Below are 23,026 nucleotides of genomic sequence, written 5' to 3'. Positions count from 1 at the left end.
CACTTTGGCGAGTTCCTCAGTTTTCCTGGGTTTCTCCCATGTATACATGTTATTAAACTTTGTTTGATTTTCTCCTATTATTCTGTCTCATGTCAATTTAATTCTTAGACCAGCCAGAAGGACCTAGAGGGCAGAGAAATAGTTTTTCCTCCCCTACAGTTTGGCGACCATGAAGAGACAAAACTTCACTGGAACACTGCGTCCTCCTGGACTACCGCAGCTAAGAGATCCTGGACCCCTGAGAAGAGCCAGCAGAAGGTAAGAGTTCTTACGGCATCAGTCTTCCAGATCTCTGCCTGCAGCGTCCGATGGAAGCAAGAGTGGTGAGTTTTTTTTCCTTTTCTAAATTTAGATTAGCAGGAGAAAATACTGGTGAAGCTAGCTTCTTGGACTCAGCGACTGGGAAATTTGGTTCGAGTACTCATTGATTTATTGATCCTTCTCCTCCCAGAGATGGTCACTATTTTTCCTTGTCTCTGTCTCTTGTGTCATAAAAAGGAAAAATATAGGGCAAGACGCAGGCATCTCTATAAGCCTGTTGTCTGGGAATACGCACATGAGGTGAAAGCTATTGCTAAGCGCATCTTGGAAGCCAAGGAGGCCGCAAATTTGGTGGGCATGGGTAGAGCAGTTAAGAGCTATGAGGGCACTTGTTACCTCAAGAAGACTCCCATCATAGGATAAGTTGGTCATGGAATGGGGTAGATGACAAAAAATCCCCCACCAACCTCAAGAAAATTTCCATGCAATGAGGTACTCTGTAAAACACACACATTCCCCAACCCTGCGGCATCTCCCTCCTAGGTATTAGTTTCGCTCCAAGAGAGCCTTGGGTTAATGTGCATATAAGATGAGGCTTTTTCTTTTGTCTTGTTCTATGTCTTGAGAGCTTGGCTTTGTGACCAATCTGGTCTTTGCCATCCGGAGGATGCAAGTACCGGTGTGCATCTTGGTGGCCAGTCGAACAAACTGGGGTTCTGAGATGCACTCTCTTTGTCCGGCTGTGTCAGCTCTGAGGGGAGTTTGTCATAAGGGGTCCCAATTGCTTTCATTAGGGGCCTTTGTCATTTCAACTTTCATTGCTTCTTCACTCTGCCTGTGTAATGAAGGCCTTTGCATTCTTAGACTATTTTTGGGAGTAAATTTTCTGAATCTTGTGAGGGCTGCCTCTTGCATCCATGGTTACGTCATAAAAGGCTTATTGGTTTGAGTCGCTATTAAGATCCTACTCATCAATGGCCAGACGATGGATCATTTAAATTGAGAAACTTCTAAAGTGGAAAAATTTGGGGGGAGCTCTCATCATAATTGTTTTACTGGTACCTATGAAAAAAACAAATTAAAAAGGAAATAAAAAAAATAATGACTAGCCTAAAGACCCTGACTCAGGCTACAATTAAATTGAGAAAATGTAAAAGTATCAGTGTTGATAAGATTATAAAGGTTGGGGCCGGCCCCGTGGCTTGGCGGTTAAGTGCGCGCACTGTGCTGCCGGCGGCCCGGGTTCGGATACCGGGTGCGCACTGACTCTCCGCTCCTCTGGCCATGCTGGGGCCGCGTCCCACATACGGCAACTAGAAGGATGTGCAGCTATGACAGACAACTATCTGCTGGGGCTTTGGGGGAAAAATAAATAAATAAAAAATCTTTAAAAAAAAAAAAAAAAAAAAGATTATAAAGGTTGGAATGTTTGAGCTACTTTTATATAAAGAGTTATATCAACTTTGCCTGAGTGTGTTTGAAAATGGATGTTGGGGCCGGCCTGGCGGCATAGTGGTTAAGTTCAAGTGCTCTGCTTCGGCAGCATGGGGTTCTTGGGTTCTGATCCTGGGTGCGGACCTACACACCACTCATGAAGCCATGCTGTGGCAGCATCCCACACACAAAATAGAGGAAGACTGTCACAGGTGTTAGCTCAGGGACAATCTTCCTCAAGCAAAAAGAGGAAAATTGGCAACAGATGTTAGCTCAGGGCCATTCTTTCTCACCAAAAAAAAAAAAAAGAAAACAGACGTTACGTCTGGCTGGGAATGCTTCCCCTACCAATATTATTAGACTGAGACTTGTTGATTAAGTCCTAATGAAAGCTATGATTAGAGGTATAAAAGCTGATGGAATTAAGTGATTACATCTCTTTCACGATTGTATTATAAACTGTATTGTGGGGATAGACTGTGTCTCACTGGGGGAAACGTTCCCCTAGTATTGATATTATAAGACAGCACATAAATCTGCCCTTCAGACAACGTTAATTAAACATACTAAAGGGAAGTCAATACGGTTGCCTGAGCCCACACCATATGAGATAAAAACTAGAGGCTAATATCAGGTGCTAATAAAAAAGATAATAAAAGCTCCCCCGATTCAAGGTAAATTGGTCTAGGGTTAAACTGTGCACTTAGAAAGAGGACCTTTATTAAACGCTTTGTGCAGACTTTTACAGGTATGGTACATTGTCCTAAAGCTTTAAAACAATAGCTGTGGAGTCTTTGCGTATGTGTGTCTATATGTAGGTTATATATGTGTGATATAAACCCCTGGATGGTATGGCCAAAATTAAGAGCTCTGTTTAATTGCCTTAAAGTAAGTGCTTACAGGGCCGGCCCCGTGGCTTAGCGGTTAAGTGCGCGTGCTCAGCTGCTGGCGGCCCGGGTTCGGATCCCGGGTGCGCATCGACGCACCGCTTCTCCGGCCATGCTGAGGCCGTGTCCCACATACAGCAACTAGAAGGATGTGCAACTATGACATACAGCTATCTACTGGGGCTTTGGGGAGGAAAAAAATAAATAAATAAAATCTTTAAAGTAAGTGCTTACATAAAATGTTTCTAAATGTAATAGAAACTAACCCAAATGTTTTTCAAGTTAACACAATATGAAATAATCTTTGGTAAACAAAAGCTTAAGTTTGTTTGTTTGATTGAAATAGTCATGCCTTCAGAGTTATTAGCATTGGATATGATGCAGACAGGCAGCCTGGGTTTACTAGTCAAATAATCTCATATTATCCCTGTTACAGATTTGTCAGCAAAATAATAACTTAAAATGATAGTTAATTTTGTCTAATGTCTCATGAAGTTTTCATGGGTAATCTAAACATAACTGTTGAGAGCAAAAAAAATGATTTAGATGTAAGTGCGATAAAAGTTTATAGATAAACTTTTAGCAATAATTATATTTTATGGCATGCATGTTTAAAATAACTTCCAAAATCTCTTTGGTAACTTGAAACTTTGATGTTTTGCTAGGTTAATTTATTTATTTTTTTATTTTATTTTATTTTTTTTTGTGTGAGGAAGATCAGCCCTGAGCTAACATCCATCTAATCCTCCTCTTTTTGCTGAGGAAGACTGGCTCTGAGCTAACATCTATTGCCAATCCTCCTCCTTTTTTCCCCAAAGCCCCAGTAGATAGTTGTAGGTCACAGTTGCACATCCTTCTAGTTGCTGTATGTGGGACGTGGCCTCAACATGGCCGGACAAGCAGTGCATCTGTGCGTGCCCGGGATCCAAACCTGGGCCGCCAGTAGCGGAGCACGTGCACTTAACCGCTAAGCCACGGGGCCGGCCCCTGCTAGGTTAATTTAAAAGATAAAAATCCATTGAGTATCTAGATCATTTCCAAATAAGATAATATATTAGATGTTAATTACTAAATATAGGTTTATCTACTTTTGGCTTCTCATTACAGAGAAACCAAAAGATGTTTCAGTCTATTAGTAAACATGTCTTGTATTTTATTAAATGATTGTACTATAAAGTAACATGTTTCCAGAAATTATAAAAAGTATTTATAAATTTGCCAAGCCACAAAATGTTAATGTAAAAGACAGTTCATAATAGCTTACTTTTTATTTTTTTTTATTTTTTGTTTATTGCAGTAACATTGGTTTATAACATTGTAAAAGTTTCAGGTGTACATCATTGTACTTCTATTTCTGCATAGATTACATCATGTTCACCACCAAAATACTAATTACAACCCATCACCACACACATATACCGAATTATCCCTTTCACCCTCCTCCCTCCCCCCTTCCCCTCTGGTAACCACCAATCCAATCTCTGTCCCTATGTGTTTGTTTATTGTTGTTATTATCTACTACTTAATGAAGGAAATCATACGGTATTTGACCTTCTCCCTCTGACTTATTTCACTTGGCATTATACCCTCAATGTCCATCCATGTTGTCACAAATGGCTGGATTTCATCATTTCTTATGGCTGAGTAGTATTCCATTGTGTATATATACCACAGCTTCTTTATCCATTCGTCCCTTGATGGGCACTTAGGTTGCTTCCAAGTCTTGGCTATTGTGAATAAGGCTGCAATGAACACAGGGGTGCATGTACCTTTGCAAATTGGTGTTTTCAAGTTCTTTGGATAAATACCCAACAGTGGAATAGCTGGATCATATGGTAGTTCTATCCTTGATTTTTTGAGGAATCTCCATACTGTTTTCCATAGTGGCTGCACCAGTTTGCACTCCCACCAGCAGTGTATGAGAGTTCCCTTCTCTCCACATCCTCTCCAACACATGTTGTTTCCTGTATGGTTAATTATAGCCATTCTGACAGGCGTGAGGTGATATCTCATTGTAGTTTTGATTTGCATTTCCCTGATAGTTAGTGATTTTGAACATCTTTTCATGTGTCTGTTGGCCATCTGTATATCTTCTTTGGAGAAATGTCTGTTCAGGTCTTTTGCCCATTTTTTAATTGGGTTGGTAGTTTTGTTGTTGTTGAGATGCATGAGTTCTTTATATGTTGTGGAAATTAAACCCTTATCAGATGTATGGTTTGCAAATATCTTCTCCCAATTGTTAGGTTGTCTTTTCGTTTTGTTGATGGTTTCCTTTGCTGTGCAGAAGCTTTTTAGTTTGATGTAGTCCCATTTGTTTATTTTTTCTATTGTTTCTCTTGCCCGGTCAGATGTGGTGTTTGAAAAGATGTTGCTAAGACCGATGTGGAAGAGCGTACTGCCTATGTTTTCTTCTAGAAGTTTCATAGTTTCAGGTCTTACATTCAAGTCTTTAATCCATTTGGAGTTAATTTTTGTGCATGGTGTAAGGTAAGGGTCTACTTTCATTTTTTTGCATGTGGCTATCCAGTTTTCCCAACACCATTTGTTGAAGAGACTTTCTTTTCCCCATTGTATGTTCTTGGCTTTTTTGTCAAAGATTAGCTGTCCATAGACGTGTGGGTTTATTTCTGGGCTTTCGATTCTATTCCATTGATCTGTGTGTCTGTTTCTGTGCCAGTACCATGCTGTTTTGGTTACTATAGCTTTGTAGTATATTTTGAAATCAGGGAGTGTGATACCTCCGGCTTTGTTCTTTTTTCTCAGGATTCCTTTAGCTATTCGGGGTCTTTTGTTGTTCCATATAAATTTTAGGATTCTTTGTTCTATTTCTGTGAAAAGTGTTGTTGGAACTTTGATAGGGATTGCATTGAATCTATAGATGGCTTTAGGAAGTATGGACATCTTAACTATGTTAATTCTTCCAATCCAAGAGCATGGAATATCTTTCCATTTCTTTGTGTCTTCTTCAATTTCTTTCAGAAATGTTTTATAGTTTTCGGTGTACAGATCTTTCACCTCTTTGGTTAAGTTTATTCCTAGGTATTTTATTCTTTTTGTTGCAATTGTAAATGGGATGGTATTCTTAATTTCTCTTTCTGCTACTTCGTTGTTAGTGTACAGAAATGCAACTGATTTTTGTATGTTGATTTTGTATCCTGCAACTTTACCATATTCGTTTATTACTTCTAAAAGTTTTCTGGTGGATTCTTTAGGGTTTTCTATATATAAAATCATGTCATCTGCAAATAGTGACAGTTTCACTTCTTCCTTTCCAATTTGGATCCCTTTTATTTCTTTCTCTTGCCTGATTGCTCTGGCTAGGACTTCCAATACTATGTTAAATAGGAGTGGTGACAGTGGGCATCCTTGTCTGGTTCCTGTGCTTAGAGGGATAGCTTTCAGTTTTTCACCATTGAGGATGATATTAGCTGTGGGTTTCTCATATATGGTCTTTATTATGTTGAGGTACTTTCCTTCTATACCCATTTTATTCAGAGTTTTTATCATAAATGGATGCTGTATCTTGTCAAATGCTTTCTCTGCATCTATTGAGATGATCATGTGATTTTTGTTCTTCATTTTATTAATGTGGTGTATTACGTTGATTGATTTGCGAATGTTAAACCATCCCTGCATACCTGGAATAAATCCCACTTGATCATGGTGTATAATCTTTTAACGTATTGTTGTATGCGATTTGCTAGTATTTTGTTGAGGATTTTCAGATCGATGTTCATCAGTGATATTGGCCTGTAATTTTCTTTTTTGTGTTGTCCTTGTCTGGTTTTGGTATCAGGGTAATGTCAACTTCAGAGAATGAGTTAGGGAGCTTCCCCCCCTCCTCAATTTTTTGGAAGAGTTTGAGAAGGATAGGTATTAAGTCTTCTTTGAATGTTTGGTAGAATTCACCAGGGAAGCCGTCTGGTCCTGGACTTTTATTTTTGGGGAGGTTTTTGATTACTGTTTTGATCTCCTTACTGGTGATTGGTCTATTCAAATTCTCTACTTCTTCTTGATCCAGTTTTGGAAGGTTGTATGATTCTAAGAATTTATCCATTTCTTCCAGATTGTCGAATTGGTTGGCATATAGCTTTTCATAGTATTCTCTTATAATCTTTTGTATTTCTGAGGTATCTGTTGTAACCTCTCCTCTTTCATTTCTGATTTTACTTATTTGTGCCTTCTCTCTTTTTTTCTTGGTGAGTCTAGCTAAAGGTTTGTCAATTTTGTTGATCTTTTCAAAGAACCAGCTCTTGGTTTTATTAATTTTTTCTATTGTTTTGTTGGTCTCTATTTCATTTATTTCTGTTCTGATTTTTATTATTTCCTTTCTTCTACTGACTTTGGGCTTGGTTTGTTCTTCTTTTTCCAGTTCCTTTAGGTGCATTGTTAGATTGTTTTTTTTTTATTTTTTACTTTTTTTTTTTACTTTTTTTACTTTTTACTTTTTTTTACTTTTTACTTTTTACTTTTCACTAAAAAATTAAGGTTTCTAAGGGTTAAAAATTCTAATTAATATATGTGATTAAAGCTACTAAAAATTAATAAGGAAAACATCTTTGTATTCAAGGAAAGTAAAATGTATGTTTTCAGTAAGGCAGGAATAAGAAAGATATTTTTGTTTGTTAAAAAGGTTATAGAAGGCTTATGGAAGAAAAATTGTTGCGAAAAGAGTTATGCATGGTCAAGTTGGCTAAGACTGAAGTAAATCTAATTAAGTAAATGAGTTTTAATGTCAAAAGTAAGCTGCTACAAAATCAGAATTTGGTTTTCTCCCTCTCTCTTTCTTGCTGAGGAAGATTCGACCTGAGCTAACATCCATTGCCAATCTTCCTTTTTTTTTTTTTTGTTTGAGGAAGATTAGCCCTAAGCTAACATCTATGCCAATCTTCCTCTACTTTATATGTGGGTCACCGCCACAGCATGGCTGATGAGTGGTGTGGGTCCACACCCAGGATCTGAACCTGCGAACTCGGGCTGCTGAAGCAAAGCATGCCAAACATAACCACTATGCCACGGGAGCAGCCTGGTTTTTCCCTCTCTTAAAAGGATAATTTTCTTAACTTTTAGTCGGTTTTCGATAAAGCGATTATGAAAGCTTTTTTTTCCTTTGAGTAGTCTACCACAAGGGTAGGGATTTTTATGTTTTATCAAAATAAATTTCCTGTATTGTTTTTATCAGGTCTTTAATCATAGGCACTAAGGTTTTCCTTTCTTTCTTTTTTTTTTTTTTTGGTGAGGAAGAGTAGCCCTGAGCCAACATCTGTTGCCAACTCCTCTTTTTGCTGAGGAAGATTGGCCCTGGGCTAACATCCATGCCCATCTTCCTCTACTTTATATGTGGGATGCCTGCCAGAGCATGGCTTCATGAGCAGTGCGTAGGTCTGTGCCCAGGATCCGAACCTGAAAACCCCGGGCCGCCGAAGCAAAAAGTGTGAGCTTAACCACCACGCCACTGTGCCAGCCCCTAACGTTTTCCTTATAGCTATTTAATTTTCTGCATTTGCCTGAAAATCTTTTAATTGTCACCATGGTTAGATGGATAAGTAAGCATTGTTTCATATGGACCTATGATATTGTGTAGGTAAATGTTATTGATATAAGCGTTTAAAAAATTATGTAAGATTCCTAAAATTCTGATCTGTCCTGGTTGTCAGTCATAATTCTAGTTATTATCTTAAAGTGTTATACGTCACAAAAATAACCAAATTTCTTTGTCAATTGCCATTTTCAAGTCTTTTGTAATTTACAAACACTTATTGTTTTATTCTGATGGTTTTGCAAATATGTTTCATTTTCAGAAGGATTCATGGAAAGGACTCTGACACTTGCTCTAGAATACAGGTTTCCGACAAACTTTCAGATCATAAAACTGAGCTAGGTAAAAAAATTACAGAACTCTGATGGAGAAACTGATGACTTCATGAAACTGTTAACAGAAGCTTAAGATCAAGAGTTGATTACACAGGATTTTGAACTGATGAGGATGATTATAATTTTTATGACTTTTCATTTGAAATATGATTTTTTTTAATGTTCTGTTTTTCCAGATTTAGCGAAAACTTTTTCTCTTTTCTCTTAAGCTAACTATGACTTACAGCAGTTTGGTAAATTATACTTTTGTAACCAGAATTGAAGGATTTATCTTTCTCTCCCTCCCTGATCCCTCCAGAATTTGGAAACTCTTAGTGAGTATTGTTATTTTCATGGCAATATAGTTATTTGCACAAGTTCAGTAAGAATCTGTTCTCCTTATAAGAGGACACAATTGGAAATATTGGTTGTTACCAAGGCTTTGACTGGAACATCATATTTGAAAAAAACACGCAGACTCAGATATGACAAGAAAGCTAAGGGACAAAGATTGACTTTATAAAACAAATAAAGCCACTTGGAAATATTGGCCTGCTACATTGCTCTTACAGGGTTCCCAGCAACCTTACCAGGTGAGTAAATAAGGTCACTTCCCTGGCAGGTGTAAAGAACCTCAGGATATTTTGGGGACCTCAAGAAGGAATTCACCCAAATCTATAGGTATGGCAGGCAGAGTCTGATGATAAGTCCCGGCTTGGTTTTCCTGGCCTTGAGAGGCCTTTAAAGTTCAACCAGAGATTCTTTATAAAAAGTTCCAGTAAAGAGTCTATATGATCAATTGCTATTCTTGCTGTACTTACATAAATAATTGCGCCAAGTTTATTGAAACTAGACTTATTTTACAAATGAATGAGTCTTAATTTGGCTATCTTTGGTAAAAATGAGGGTGATTTTAGAGAGAAAAATTATGTTTCAGTAGAAACTATAATACACAATGGTAGATATTAGAATCTAGTTCTGTTAATTGTCTTTAAGGTTTTTGTTTTCTACCTGTAAACTGGACTGGATCCTGAATTCTTCTAGTCTCCTGAAATATCTGGCTATAACTCTCCAAACTAACATTTTCAATTTTTTCCCCATCATTTTCCTTTGGAATCACTGAGAACTGAAACCACCCTTGTTGCTGAAGCCCTGCAAACTGAAGCTGGAGAGCTTGATGTGAACTTCAGAGAGATCACCACGATAGCACGCCTGTTGCTGTGTAAGCCACTCAAAAGATACCTGAACACCTGACGACATCATCACAGACATTTCAAACAGCAAAAGATGCTTCGGCCCCAACATTTAGAAATCGTCTTGACTGGCTGTCCCCTGGACTCAGAAACTGGTTTATAATTTGCTCCAACCATTAACCTTGTTTTTCTTTTTGTTTCCATAGAAATGCTTCTTATTAAATACCTGATTGCTTGCTTACATAATACAGGTCTAACACTGGGAGCCCACCTGCACCACCGGCTTCTAAAATGAATTTAACTGGACTGATCTATTATCAGGAGTAAGAGATGTGTTCAGTGAGATGGAACAATCTACCAACTCAGCTTCTGGACTGTGAAACTTCTTCAAGTTTCAAAGGCAGGACTGTGGGGGATCAGAATTGCCCACCCCAAAAGGTGTCTCTTTGGCTTGATTATTATTATTTTTTGTGTGTGGGGGGGGAAGATCAGCTCTGAGCTAACATCCATGCCAATCCTCCTTTTTTTGCTGAGGAAGACTGGCCCTGGGCTAACATCTGTGCCCATCTTCCTCTACTTTATATGGGACACCGCCACAGCATGGCCTGACAAGCGGTGCATCAGTGCACGCCCGGGATCTGAACCCGGGCTGCCAGCAGCAGAGCGCGCGCACTTAACCACTATGCCACGGGGCTGGCCCCTGGCTTGATTATTTTTAAGGATAAAAGACTCTGAAAGAAACTTTGACCTGCCCCCTAACTGCCTAAAAGAATGTAAGATAGAAAGCATGTTCCAGGAAGGAGCTAATGCCATAAGATAACTATAGCATAATATAAGCCAGGTGTGGTAGACAGGAGGATCCTTGCTAAGCCCATTATTATCAAAGTTCTCTCTCCAGTCACATTGTCATAGATGGCCCAGCAAACATTTGTGTATCAAACATTTGCTTTTCCATCTCCATGTAAATTGCCTTCCTCCCCTTTGAAGTCCCAAACCACTATCCCCAAAATCCTCGTTTGTCTTTAGCTGAAGATGGTATTTAAGGTGGTGGCTCTGGCCATTCTGGCGAGTTACTCAGTTTTCCTGGGATTCTCCTGTGTGTACATATTATTAAACTTTGTTTGATTTTCTCCTGTTATTCTGTCTCATGTCAATTTAATTCTTAGACTAGCCAGAAGGACCTAGAGGGTAGAGGAATAGTTCTTCCTTCCCTACAGTGGCATTCTGCCAAAAATGCATAGTCTGAACACTATGTGGAAATATCAGACAAACTGAAACTTAAACTGAGGAACATTCCACAAAATAACTCACCTGCACTCTTCAGAAAAGGACAAGGTCGTGAAAGACAAAGACTGGAGAACTGTTCCAACAGATCAAAAGAGACTAAAGAGAAAGGACAACTAAGTGCAATGTATGTAAGGATCAGGAAAAGAAAGGTTTTTCCCCCCTTTTTCTATACGGACAATTGGCAAAATTTGAAAGAAAGTCTGTAAATTATATAATAGTACTTCATCAATATTAATTTCCTGATTTTGATAATTGTACTGAGGTTATGTAAGAGAATGTTCTTGTTTTTAGGAAATACTGAAATATTTAGGAATAAAGGGGTATGTCCACAAGTGACTTTCAAATGGTTCAGAAAAAAATACATATATACAGAAAAATTTAAGTTCCACAAAGATAGCACAGATAGTAACAACTAAAATTATAAGCAACTTAGGAGTAAATATAACAAAAGATGTATAAGGCCCATACGAAGAGAATTATAAAATTTATAATAGAAGAGCAGGGCCGGCCCTGTGGCTTAGTGGTTAAGTGCGCGCACTCTGCTACTGGCGGCCCGGGTTCAGATCCCGGGCTTGCACTGAGGCACCGCTTCTCTGGCCATGCTGAGGCCGCGTCCCACATACAGCAACTAGAAGGATGTGCAACTATGACATACAACTATCTACTGGGGCTTTGGGGAAAAAAAAGGAGGAGGATTGGCAATAGATGTTAGCTCAGGGCCGGTCTTCCTCAGCAAAAAGAGGAGGATTAGCACAGATGTTAGCTCAGGGCTGATCTTCCTCAAAAAAAAAAGTTAAAAAAAAAAGAGCAAAGGGCCAGAGGTATTCAATAAAAGAACAAGGTGTGAATAGCTGTCCTACCAACTACCAAGACATTGTTTTTTTTTAATTTTTTTTAAATTTATTTATTTTTCCACCAAAGCCCCAGTAGATAGTTGTATGTCATAGCTGCACATCCTTCTAGTTGCTGTATGTGGGACGCGGCCTCAGCATGGCCGGAGAAGCAGTGCATGGCGTGCGCCCGGGATCCAAACCCAGGCCGCCAGTAGTGGAGCGCCCGCACCCAACCGCCAAGCCACGGGGCCAGCCCTATGAAGACTTATTGTAAAGTAATAATAATGAAGAAAGTGTGGAATAGAACAAAATCCAGAAAGAATTATCATATATGGAAAGTTAATAAATGTTGGGGTTAGTATTATAGATCAACAGGGAAATGACGAGCTATTCAATAAACAATTATTCATATTTAAAAAAATTAGATTTCTACCATACACATGCACAAAAATAAATTCCACATGACTTAAAGACTTAAATATGAAAGGCAAAATATTTAAACAAAAAGACTTGGGAATGGCTGAGTAGATCCTATTTTGATCAACTCTGCTGGAGAAAACAACTGGAAACTCAGGACGACTCCCTGAAGGCTCGGGAGTTGGACCAACAGCCGGCAGATGTTAACAGGGAAGTCAACACCTGAAAGAGAGAGGCATTGGGCAAACATTCCAGCTCTGTTATGGCTTTTAGCCAGAGGGCAGGCCCCAAGGCAGCAAAACTGGAGAGAAACTATCCATCTTACTGGGTCAAAGAACCAGACACTTCATTAAAATTTAAAATTTCTGTTTCTCAAAAGGCATCATTAAAAAAATGAATTGGCAAGTCAGAGACTGGGGAAAAAATATTCACAACATGTATATCTTATAATACAAAGAATTCCTCAAATCAATAACAAAAAGGCAAACAGTCAAATTTTTAAAATGGGTAAAACGTTGAAAGAACTTTTCACAAAAGATTTATCAGTGACAAAGTACAAAGTACAGGAAATGGCACTTAACCTACATCAGAGAATGCAAATTAAACCACGAGATACCATTTCACACTCATTAGAAGGGCTAATCTAAAAAAATAAATGTTGGTGAGGCTGTGGAACAACAAGAACTCTCATACATTGCTGGTGGAGTGTGAAATGGTGCAACCACATTGGAAAGCTCTGGTAGTTTCTTATAAAGTTAAACATGCATCTACTTTACGATCCAGAAATTCTACTCCTAGGTATTTACCTAAGTAAGAGAAATGAAAACATTTTCCACAAAAAGCATGTATAATAATGTCCATAGCAACCTTATTGCTAACAGCCAAAAACTGAAAACAACCCTAATTCTATCAAAAGAAGAAAGGATAGACAAATTGTGACTTATTCATACAATGAAATACTACCTCAGCAATCAAAAGGGATCAACTACCAATGCATGCAACACGACCGAATCTTAGTCATTACGTTGAGTGAAGAAAGCAAGACACAAAAGAGTACCTACTATATGATTATACTAATATCAAGTCTAAAAACAGGCAAAACTAATCTGGTTATAAAAACCAGAAGGTGAGGGTAAGGGGAGGAGTAGGAATTGACTCAAAAGGGGCACAAAGGAATTTTCCAGGAAGATGAAAACATTCTACATCCTGACTTGGGTAGTGCTTACATGGATGTATACACTTGTTAAAACTCACTGAACTGTACACTTAAGATCTGTACAACTTACTGTATGTGAATTATACCTTTAAAAAAAAAGAAAGAGGGGCCGACCCAGTGGTGCAAGCAGTTAAATGCACGTGCTCCGCTGCGGCTGCCCAGGGTTCGCTGGTTTGGATCCCAGGCGCGCACCAACGCACTGCTTGGCAAGCCATGCTGTGGCGGTGTCCCACATAAAGTGGAGGAAGATGGGCACGGATGTTAGCCCAGGGCCAGTCTTCCTCAGCAAAAAAAGAGGAAGATTGGCGGATGTTAGCACAGGGCTGATCTCCTCACCAAAAAAAAAAAAAAAAGAAAGAGAGAGAGAAAACAGTGGTTGACATGTAAGAAGTATTCAATACATATTGCTATCCTTTTCTACCCCAGGTTCCAGAAATACAGTGTGGCAAAAAATAGGAGCCAACCTAACTTTACTTCTCAAAAATTGATTCCAAAAATATGGGCTGGCCACCTGCAAATCTCTAATTACAAAATGGTTCATTTAATATATATGATAAAATTTGGCTGGTATCAATTACTTCATGGTCATACAGAATGAGTCAAAACTGGAGTGGCCTTTTATTTTACAGGAGTATGATAGAGTAGAAAGAGCATTTAATTAACAGTTAGAAAACCTGACTTTCTAGTGCTGGCTCTACCATTTAACAGCTTTGTGATCTTTGTTGCATCAATATACCTCTGTGAGCTTCAAGTTCTTTTATACTTGTAAAAATGGAGATGATTCCTTCCTTACAGATTACTGTGAGGATCAAATGAAAAAAAAAATATATGAAAGCATTCTGAAAACTGTAATGGGGAAGTATACTATAACACAGCAGTGGCTACTTAAACAGTCTTTACTTTATTGACTATTAAATATATGAATACTTACCGTCCATTTCACATCTGGGCGAGCCAGTGGAATAAATCTTCCATCAAACATATGAGAAAATGGCCCATGACCTTAAAAACAAAAGCAGCCTTAGAACAAGAAAAATGTTTATAAATTGCTAAAAAGTGAATCTATATTTTTAATCTTTTTAGTTGAACTTGAATATCAACAGAAATTAATAATCTATAAATACATCACAAAAAGGGACAAATCCTTCCTTCTTATTTTCTAAAACAAGAGAACAGGAAGCAGAATCATATAGAAAAAAAAGTAAGCTCTCCATACAGGGGTCTCTGAGTCACCAGAGCTTATATAATTCTGATGGAAGGACAGTTTTGTATAACTACAACGGATGTTAATGACAAAAACTTTTGGCATCTTCAAACTGAATATTTGTATTAGAACAGCAGTTTTAAGACAATCCACAGGGGTACAGGAAGAAAATATTAGAACTTTATTACTCATCCTTTAAAATCATCTATTTTTATGTAAATTTTATAATGTACATAATATATTTTATAATAAATATACACATATGGGGCTGTATCTTGGGTTTTTACGGATGATACGAGCAATCAAAAGTGGATATCACTAGTTTCTTATTCGTAAGTGATTTTAACGTTCCACAACACTTAGTAATATGAACTTTGTTGAGGCACAACTCTGGAATTATCAGAATTTCTGTAGAAGTGAGTTACCTGGTTGGAGAGGAAGCCCACCTGAACCAGCCCTGGGCCTTTCTGCATGTCGCAGTCTGTACATACAGGCTCATTACTGCAGTGTGCAGACTCCTGGAGACTGGCAAAGGTTTCCCAATGATTCCCTCTCAAACCAAAAATCTGTTACCTGGGATGTGGTATTAGTCCTACTGAAATCTCCAAGGGGACATGTTGGAGAGAGTGCCCTGTCCCTTTAAGTATCTGCTATTGAAACAGACACCTCGCTTTCCCTGCTCTGAGGACACACACAGACTCTCAGGATCCTCCAACAGGTACTCCAAATACACTACAAGGATAGGGGTAAAAACTCCTGTGACAAAAGACGACAGTCTCTTTTCTCTTTCTTTGTCAAAGGCAAAGGATGTTATTCTTCTCTTTGAATTTAAGTGGCCCGAGACCTCACACAGGTCAGGGAAGAAAAGGAGTTCTCTAAGTCTGTTGTTAATCTGCTAGATTATGTACTCTAGGTACGAGAAGAATGGATTTGACAAAATAACTGAAAGAAAAACAGCAATTTTATTCAACAAGAAGGACAAAAGAAAGATCAAATTTACATCATCCTAAACACAGGACTCAAAACCTCACTAACAGTAAGTCTTTTCACATAACTTGTAGCAAAGATGTTTAACATGGGAAATTCACTGAAAGACTACAAAAAAAGAAAATAACAATGCTTTGGGCTTATGAATCATTCTAGGAAGAAGCAATGGCACATTAATATTAATGTTAACTGAAGAATTAAAACACAACTTTCATACTTCTCTGGGTTAGTTGGATTTTTTAACTTAAAAGAGAGGTAACGTTACGGTTTTACATAACAGCTCTGACTCTTTGTACACCTTACCAAGATCATGACAAAGCCCAGCAATCTGAACGCAGAGCATATCTCGTTCACTTATCTGCAGCTCTGGTTGTTTCTCACGTAATGCGCGAACCAGACATCCTGCTAGATACCCCACACTGCAGAGCAAAAAGAAAAGTCACGCTTCCGTTTGAAAGATGAGTAATACTTTTGGTCCTCAAGAACTTTAATGTGTTTATCAGATGCTATATATATCTCTAGGGCAATTTAACAGAAGAGTCTGTTTCAGAAGTAGGCAGGAACACACAAACAGAATCCCAAAAGCAGGACCTCTTGGCTCAGTATCACTAATGATTAGGGAAATGCAAAATCAAAACCACAGTGAGACACCACTTCAGACCCATTAGGATGGCTATTATCCCCCCCAAAAACAAAAAAATAACAAATGTTGGCCAGGATGTGGAGAAATTGGAACCTTTGTATACTGTGAGTGGGAATGTATGATGGTATACCCACTATGGAAAACAGTATGGAGGTTCCTCAAAAAACTCAAAATAGAATTACCATATGATCTAGTAACTCCACTTCTGTGTATATACCCAAATCAATTGAAAGCAGGGTCTCGAAGAGATATTTGTACACCCATGTTCATAGCAGCACTATTCACAATAGCCAAAGAGGTGGAAGCAATCCAAGTGTCCACCGACAAATGAAGGGATAAACAAAATGTGACATATACATACAATAGAATATTATTCAGCCTTAGAAAGAAACGAAATTCTGACACATAAACCTTGAGAAAATGATGGTAAGTGAAATAAGCCAGTTACAAAAAGACAAATACGTATGATATCACTTATATCTGGTAGCTCGAGTAGTCAAATTCACAGAAACAGAAAGTAGAATGGTGGTTACCAGGGGCTGGTGGCAGATGGGAATAGGGAACTGTCATTTAATGGTACAGAGTTTCAGTTTTGTAAGATGAAAAAGTTCTGGAGCTTGGTTGCAAAATAATGTGGATATATTTAACACTATTGAACGGTTCACTTAAAGATGACTAAGATGGTAAATTTTATATTCTGTGTATTTTAATACAGTTTTTATAAAAAAGCAAGACTTCTGGCTTTATAATGTTTACAACACAGATTGAAGATAAAATGCCCAACAAAAGTTAAATGTATTTTTAGCACTTTCCCCTGAACGTAATTCCTGAATGAATATAATATCTTTCTTCTCCCCTAAACTCTGAACTCCACGAGGATAGAGCCAATTGCTCTCTTGATGGTTTGGTAGGACTTGGTAAGTTTTCAGTAAATATTTTTTGATGAATGAATGAACATTTGAGTAGACACATATGTTCTGGCTAATTAAAAATGCTTCAAAACAACCAGAAACCGAGTGAGTACTTCATGAAAATCTAGAAAACTGTCCAGTTCTTCCTGGCCCATGTCTCCTGGCTGTACATTTTATAATGGAAAAGCAGACCAAAGTCTCAACTTTGTTGTAGGTAATAGAGGCGCCACCTTCTCTAAGCTTGTGAATGCTTTTCTGATTTACAGATTTCCTGATAGGTAAGAAAATGATCTGGTTTCAAAGGGCAGTTCTGTAGACGACTAACTAGAGACTACAAGAAAATTAAATAATCAAACTTACAAAGTTAGCTATATCAGTAACCAACGTTACTTGTGTTTAAATATTATTTAAAAGCTAATATTTAATCCAAATGACCTGTCAATAGACACTTTCACTATCTCTCCAGGAAGGATCTGAGGTGGCTTACAAGAACACATAAAATAAATAAAATATAGCAAGGCAAATCTAAGCCTCAATTTTCTCATCAATAAAATAAGGATACTATTACCATGTGTAAAACTATTTATTCTCTAAAAGATAAGATGAGACAATCATTTCATGAGACAGAGAAGGTACTTAATAACTGTAAGTTACCCACCCAATACCCTTCTTACCCTAGACTATGCTCAAATCGATTGTGTGAAGCTCCTGGAAAAACATAGTAACCGCCTCCCAACTGTTTAATATATCGAAGCCGCTGAAATTGAGGTGTGTCAATGATTCGGATGAGGAGAGGGTGGAGTTCAATGTGGCCATGGATAGGATCATTAATTACCTAGAAAATTATGTTTAAATTAATATGAGTAACAATACATAACTCCATCTAAAATTTTTGTGCAGCCATTCCTATCTACAGTGCAAAGTCAAAGCTATTTAATTGTTCCCAAGTAAGAATATACGAAGTGAAATAACAAGACATTAATATCATTACCTTATTTAGGTATCACTACCAGACAGATCAAGTATTTTGGATCTGGGTATATTTTACTTCTTCCTAATGGATTCTAATAACAGAAGGCTAAGGATTTCAATCTTTTTATTATGTATATGATTTAATTAGCCTTTAATAAGTTAGTCTTGTATTCAAGTTAAACACACTCATTCAGATCATATAAGCCATATTACTACAGGCATTGTGTTTAAATTTTTTTCTAAATGTACCTATATAGTATCCATCATTAGAATCCTTAAAAAAAAAAAAAAAAGAAAGAAACCCTTCTACTATATAGATAAGAAATGGTAAGCAGGAAGATAAAATTCTACAGTAGTTCTTTCTTATCCGCGATTTCTGTTGCCGTGGTTTCAGTTACCCATAGTCAACTGCAGTTCAAAAATATTAAATGAAAAATTCCAGAAATAAACAATTCATAAGTTTTAAATTGCACGACATTCTGAGTAGCTGATGAAATCTGGTGCCGCACTGCTCAGGACGTGAATCACCCCTTTGTCCAGCGTATCCATGCTGTGTACACTACCCATACACTACTCACTTAGTAGCCGTCTTGGTCATCAGATCAACTATCATGGTATCACAGGGCTTGTGTTAAAGTAACCCTTATTTTACTTAATAATGGCCCCAAAGTGCAAGAGTAGTGATGCTGGCAATTCAGATATGCCAAAGAGAAGCTGTAAAGTGCTTCCTTTAAGTGAAAAGGTGAAAGTTCTTGACTTAAGGAAAGAAAAAAAATTGTTTTATTTTATTATTAGTTATTGTTGTTAATCTCTTACAGTGCCCAATTTATAAATTAAAATTTATCATAGGAATGTATGTATAGGAAAAAACATAGTATATATAGGATTTGGTACTATCCTCAGTTTCAGCATCCACTGGGGGTCTTGGAATGTATTTCCCGCAGATATGGGGGGACTACTGTATAGTACTTAAGGTTACTCAGAAATACTTACACTTAGTAAAGATAAATTTCACAATTATTCATTACTCTAAGCTTAAACAGGGCCTTTAAATATGGGTGAAGATTTAATGCCTCTCTGTTTCTTTAAAAAAGATACATCTTTCTTAACTGTCCATTACCCCGTTTTAAAGAGACGGCTACAGTGGCCAGCCCCGTGGCGCAAGCGGTTGGGTGCGCGCACTCTGCTGCGGCGGCCCAGGGTTCACCGGTTTGGATCCCGGGCACGCACTGATGCACTGCTTGTCAGGCCATGCTGTGGCAGCGTCCCATATAAAGTGGAGGAAGATGGGCATGGATGTCAGCCCAGGGCCAGTCTTCCTCAGCAAAAAGAGGAGGATTGGCAGATGTTGGCTCAGGGCCCATCTTCCTCACCAAAAAAAAAAGAGAGAGAGAAGGCTACAGAATAAAAAAGGAACCTGACAAATGATCTCACCCATGATTTTCAAACTGCTTCAGATTGTTCCATGAAGTTCCTTAAAAATGTATGGAATTCTGGGAAGTGAAGGACCTTCCTTGTCTGTCTCATTTACTGCCATATTCTCAGAACTCATCACACAGCATAGTGCCTGGCACACAGTAGGAACTCGAATGTTTTGAACTACTGTTGAACCGCTATTGCAAAGTAATATATGTTAACATGCTATTATAGTTAAAGTGTACCATGTCCAGGCACAGAAATATATAAAATATGAATTACAGAAGCTCAATGCTGTAAAGAAGCTTAAAGGGATCATCTGGTCCAACTTTTTTTTTTTTTTTTGAGGAAGAGTGGCCCTGAGCTAACATCTGTTGCCAATCTTCCTCCTTTTTTCTCCCCAAAGCCCCAGTAGATAGTTGCATGTCATAGTTGTACATCCTTCTAGTTGCTCTATGCGGGACGCCGCCTCAGCGTGGGTTGATGAGTGGTGTGTAGGTCCGTGCCCAGGATCCAAACCGGTGAACCCCGGGCGGCCAAAGCGGAGCAGGTGAACTTAACTGCTATGCCACCAGGCCGGCCGCTGGTCCAACATTTGAACATGTTGGTGATAAGGAGGTCGTTTGCTTTAAAAATAGCTCAATAAAAGTTGGGTACTGACAATGTGAGTCAAGTAATGACTAGAATTTACAACTTTGTTAAACAATACGTATATACATTAACAAAGGTTAGATTTATTTTTTTTTTTTTAAGATTTTATTTATTTTTTCCCCCCAAAGCCCCAGTAGATAGTTGTATGTCATAGTTGCACATCCTTCTAGTTGCTGTATGTGGGATGCGGCCTCAGCATGGCCGGAGAAGCGGTGCGTCAGTGCGTGCCCGGGATCTGAACCCAGGCCGCCAGCAGCGGAGGGCGCGCATTTAACCGCTAAGCCACGGGGCCGGCCCACAAAGATTAGATTTATGAATGATGTTTGGTGAGTATTAATTTTTTCACCCTGCTGTATAAAACTACTTTATGATTATTAAAACTATATCAATTTTAGTTACCTCTAATAATACACCAAGAATGATGTCCAAGTATCTCAAGAATAGAAGGAATCATGAATGTCATAATCCAACCCTGTGAATGTCCTTATCAGACAAGAAAAAGTTTCACAATCTTTAAATATATGAAAATCATATACTGGTCTATTCCTTCCCCCTTATACAAGATCAATGTAACCACCACGAACAAATGAGAATCCATTTTATTATTAAAAATTATAAAGAAAAATTCTACAATCTACTTTTACTCCCTTTAAAGGTCTAAAAGTCTTCATGTCAATTTTTCAAGTTTAATAACTGTTTCTAAAACATTTATTTCATCCTAACTATGCTAAAACAAAATAAATTTAAGCAACTTTTTAAAAAAATAATGAACTTGGGCCAGCCCCGTGGCTTAGCGGTTAAGTGCGTGCACTCCGATGCTGGCAGCCTGGGTTCGGATCCCAGGCGTGCACTGACGCACCGCTTCTCTGGCCATGCTGAGGCCGCGTCCCACATACAGCAACTAGAAGGATGTGCAACTATGACATACAACTATCTACTGGGGCTTTGGGGGAAAAATAAATAAATAAAATTATTAAAAAAAATAATGAACTCAATGAAAATTATTTTTAACTTAATATTATAATACACATACACATACTTTCTTTTCATGTCAAAATGCATCATAAACACCTTCTTGGGCCGGCTCCGTGGCTTAGCGGTTAAGTGCGCGCGCTCTGATGCTGGCGGCCCGGGTTCGGATCCCGGGAGCGCCCCGAGGCACCACTTCTCCGTCCAACGTGAGGCCGAGTCCCACGTACAGCAACTAGAAGGATGTGAACCTATGACATACAACTATCTACTGGGGCTTTGGGGGGAAAAAACTGAATAAATAAAATCTTTAAAAAAAAAAAAAAAAACACCTTCTTGTGTTTTTACAAATCTTAACAATTATCATTTTAAGGGCTCCATTTCATTGATGAACCAAAATTTTTAAACCATTCTCCTAATGTTGGGCATTGAGTTGCTGGCAATTCTAGTTATATTATTTCATATTCCCTTCACAACTCTTAGTGTGTATATGTGATATTAAAGTGTTTTCATCATTGTTTACAATGTGTTATTCTTATTCTTCCAGTATTATTTAATATAAACCACTCCTTATACAGTCACGTGGCCCACTTACTTGTCACTTTTACAGGCTATATGATCCCCTATTGTGTTACTAGCCAAGCAGGCTGAAACAATCCTATTGTCTATTAGTGTCTTCTGTACATGCCAAGCAATGGGGATAAGAGATGAGTAAGGTACCATTCCTGCCCTCTGGGAAAGATAATAGAATCCTTGTCCAGAGGAGCAGGGAAAGAGAATGGAGAAAATGATTCAGGGGTGGTGATTCTATAATTTAACACATATGAAGTAAGAGAAGGTACATAAAGCAGGCATTTCACTCTCTTAAGATTCATTAATACATTTGACAAATTACTACCTGTTATTAATGTCCAACACTGCACTTCTTCCTCATCATTACAAAATTCCTGGCTTCAGAGGCCAACTAACTAAATTTAGCATGAAGGAAACTAAGTCAAGAATAAAAGATTGTGACCTTGGATTAGGCAATGGTTTCTTTCTTTCTCTTTTTTTTTTTTTGTGAGGAAGATCAGCTCTGAGCTAACATCCATGCCAATCCTCCTCTTTTTGCTGAGGAAGATTGGCCCTGGGCTAACATCCGTGCCCATCTTCCTCTACTTCACATGGGACACCGCCACAGCATGGCCTGACAAGTGGTGCATCGGTGAGCGACCGGGATGAAAACCCAGGCTGCCAGCAGCGGAGCGCACGCACTTAACCACTACGCCATGGGGCCAGCCCCTAGGCAATGGTTTCTTAAATATGACACCCACAAAACAAGAGGCAAAAGAAAAAATAGATAAACTGGACTACATAAAAATTAAAACCTTTTGTGCTCCAAAGAACACCAACAAGAAAGTAAAGAGACAATTCAGAGATAGGGAGAAAATATTTGCATATCATATAGCTGATAGGGGATTTGTATCCAGAACGTATTAAGAACTCTTACAATTTAAATGAGGTTGTGATAACTGAACAACTTTGTGAACTTTCTAAAAAACATTGACTTGTATACTTTAAATTAGTAAATTTGGGCCGGCCCTGTGGCTTGGTGGTTAAGTGTGCGCGCTGCGATGCTGGCGGCCCGGGTTCGGATCCCGGGTGCGCATCGAGGCACCACTTCTCCGTTCATCCTGAGGCCGAGTCCCACATGCAGCAACTAGAAGGATGTGCAGCTACGACACACAACTATCCACTGGGGCTTTGGGGGGAAAAAATAAAATAAATAAAATCTTAAAAAAAAAAAAATAAATAAATAAATAAATAAATAAATAAATAAATTAGTAAATTACAAGGTATGTGAATTATATCTTGCTAAAGCTGTTTTTTTAAAAATAAATAAAAGGCGGATA

At 38.2% G+C, this 23,026-nt stretch overlaps 1 protein-coding gene across 2 annotated transcripts in view; it reads right to left on the bottom strand.

The window, feature by feature from the left end:
- SAMHD1 (SAM and HD domain containing deoxynucleoside triphosphate triphosphohydrolase 1) overlaps window positions 1-23,026 on the bottom strand; it is a 62,796-nt gene that overhangs the window by 27,213 nt on the left and 12,557 nt on the right. For both annotated transcript variants that reach the window (XM_087445311.1, XM_004430428.3), the window contains exons 4-6: window positions 17,801-17,961; window positions 15,876-15,991; window positions 14,313-14,383 (exon numbers count right to left, since the gene is read on the bottom strand). In XM_087445311.1, the coding sequence (XP_087301437.1) occupies window positions 14,313-14,383; window positions 15,876-15,991; window positions 17,801-17,961 (348 nt within the window). The remainder of the gene's footprint in view (window positions 1-14,312; window positions 14,384-15,875; window positions 15,992-17,800; window positions 17,962-23,026) is intronic.

Source organism: Ceratotherium simum, chromosome 21, assembly GCF_057802395.1.
Source record: "Ceratotherium simum simum isolate JZ-2026a chromosome 21, ASM5780239v1, whole genome shotgun sequence".
NCBI lineage: Eukaryota > Metazoa > Chordata > Mammalia > Perissodactyla > Rhinocerotidae > Ceratotherium > Ceratotherium simum.
Note: the sequence above shows the minus strand (reverse complement) of the source record. Positions and strands in the feature narration are given on the sequence as shown.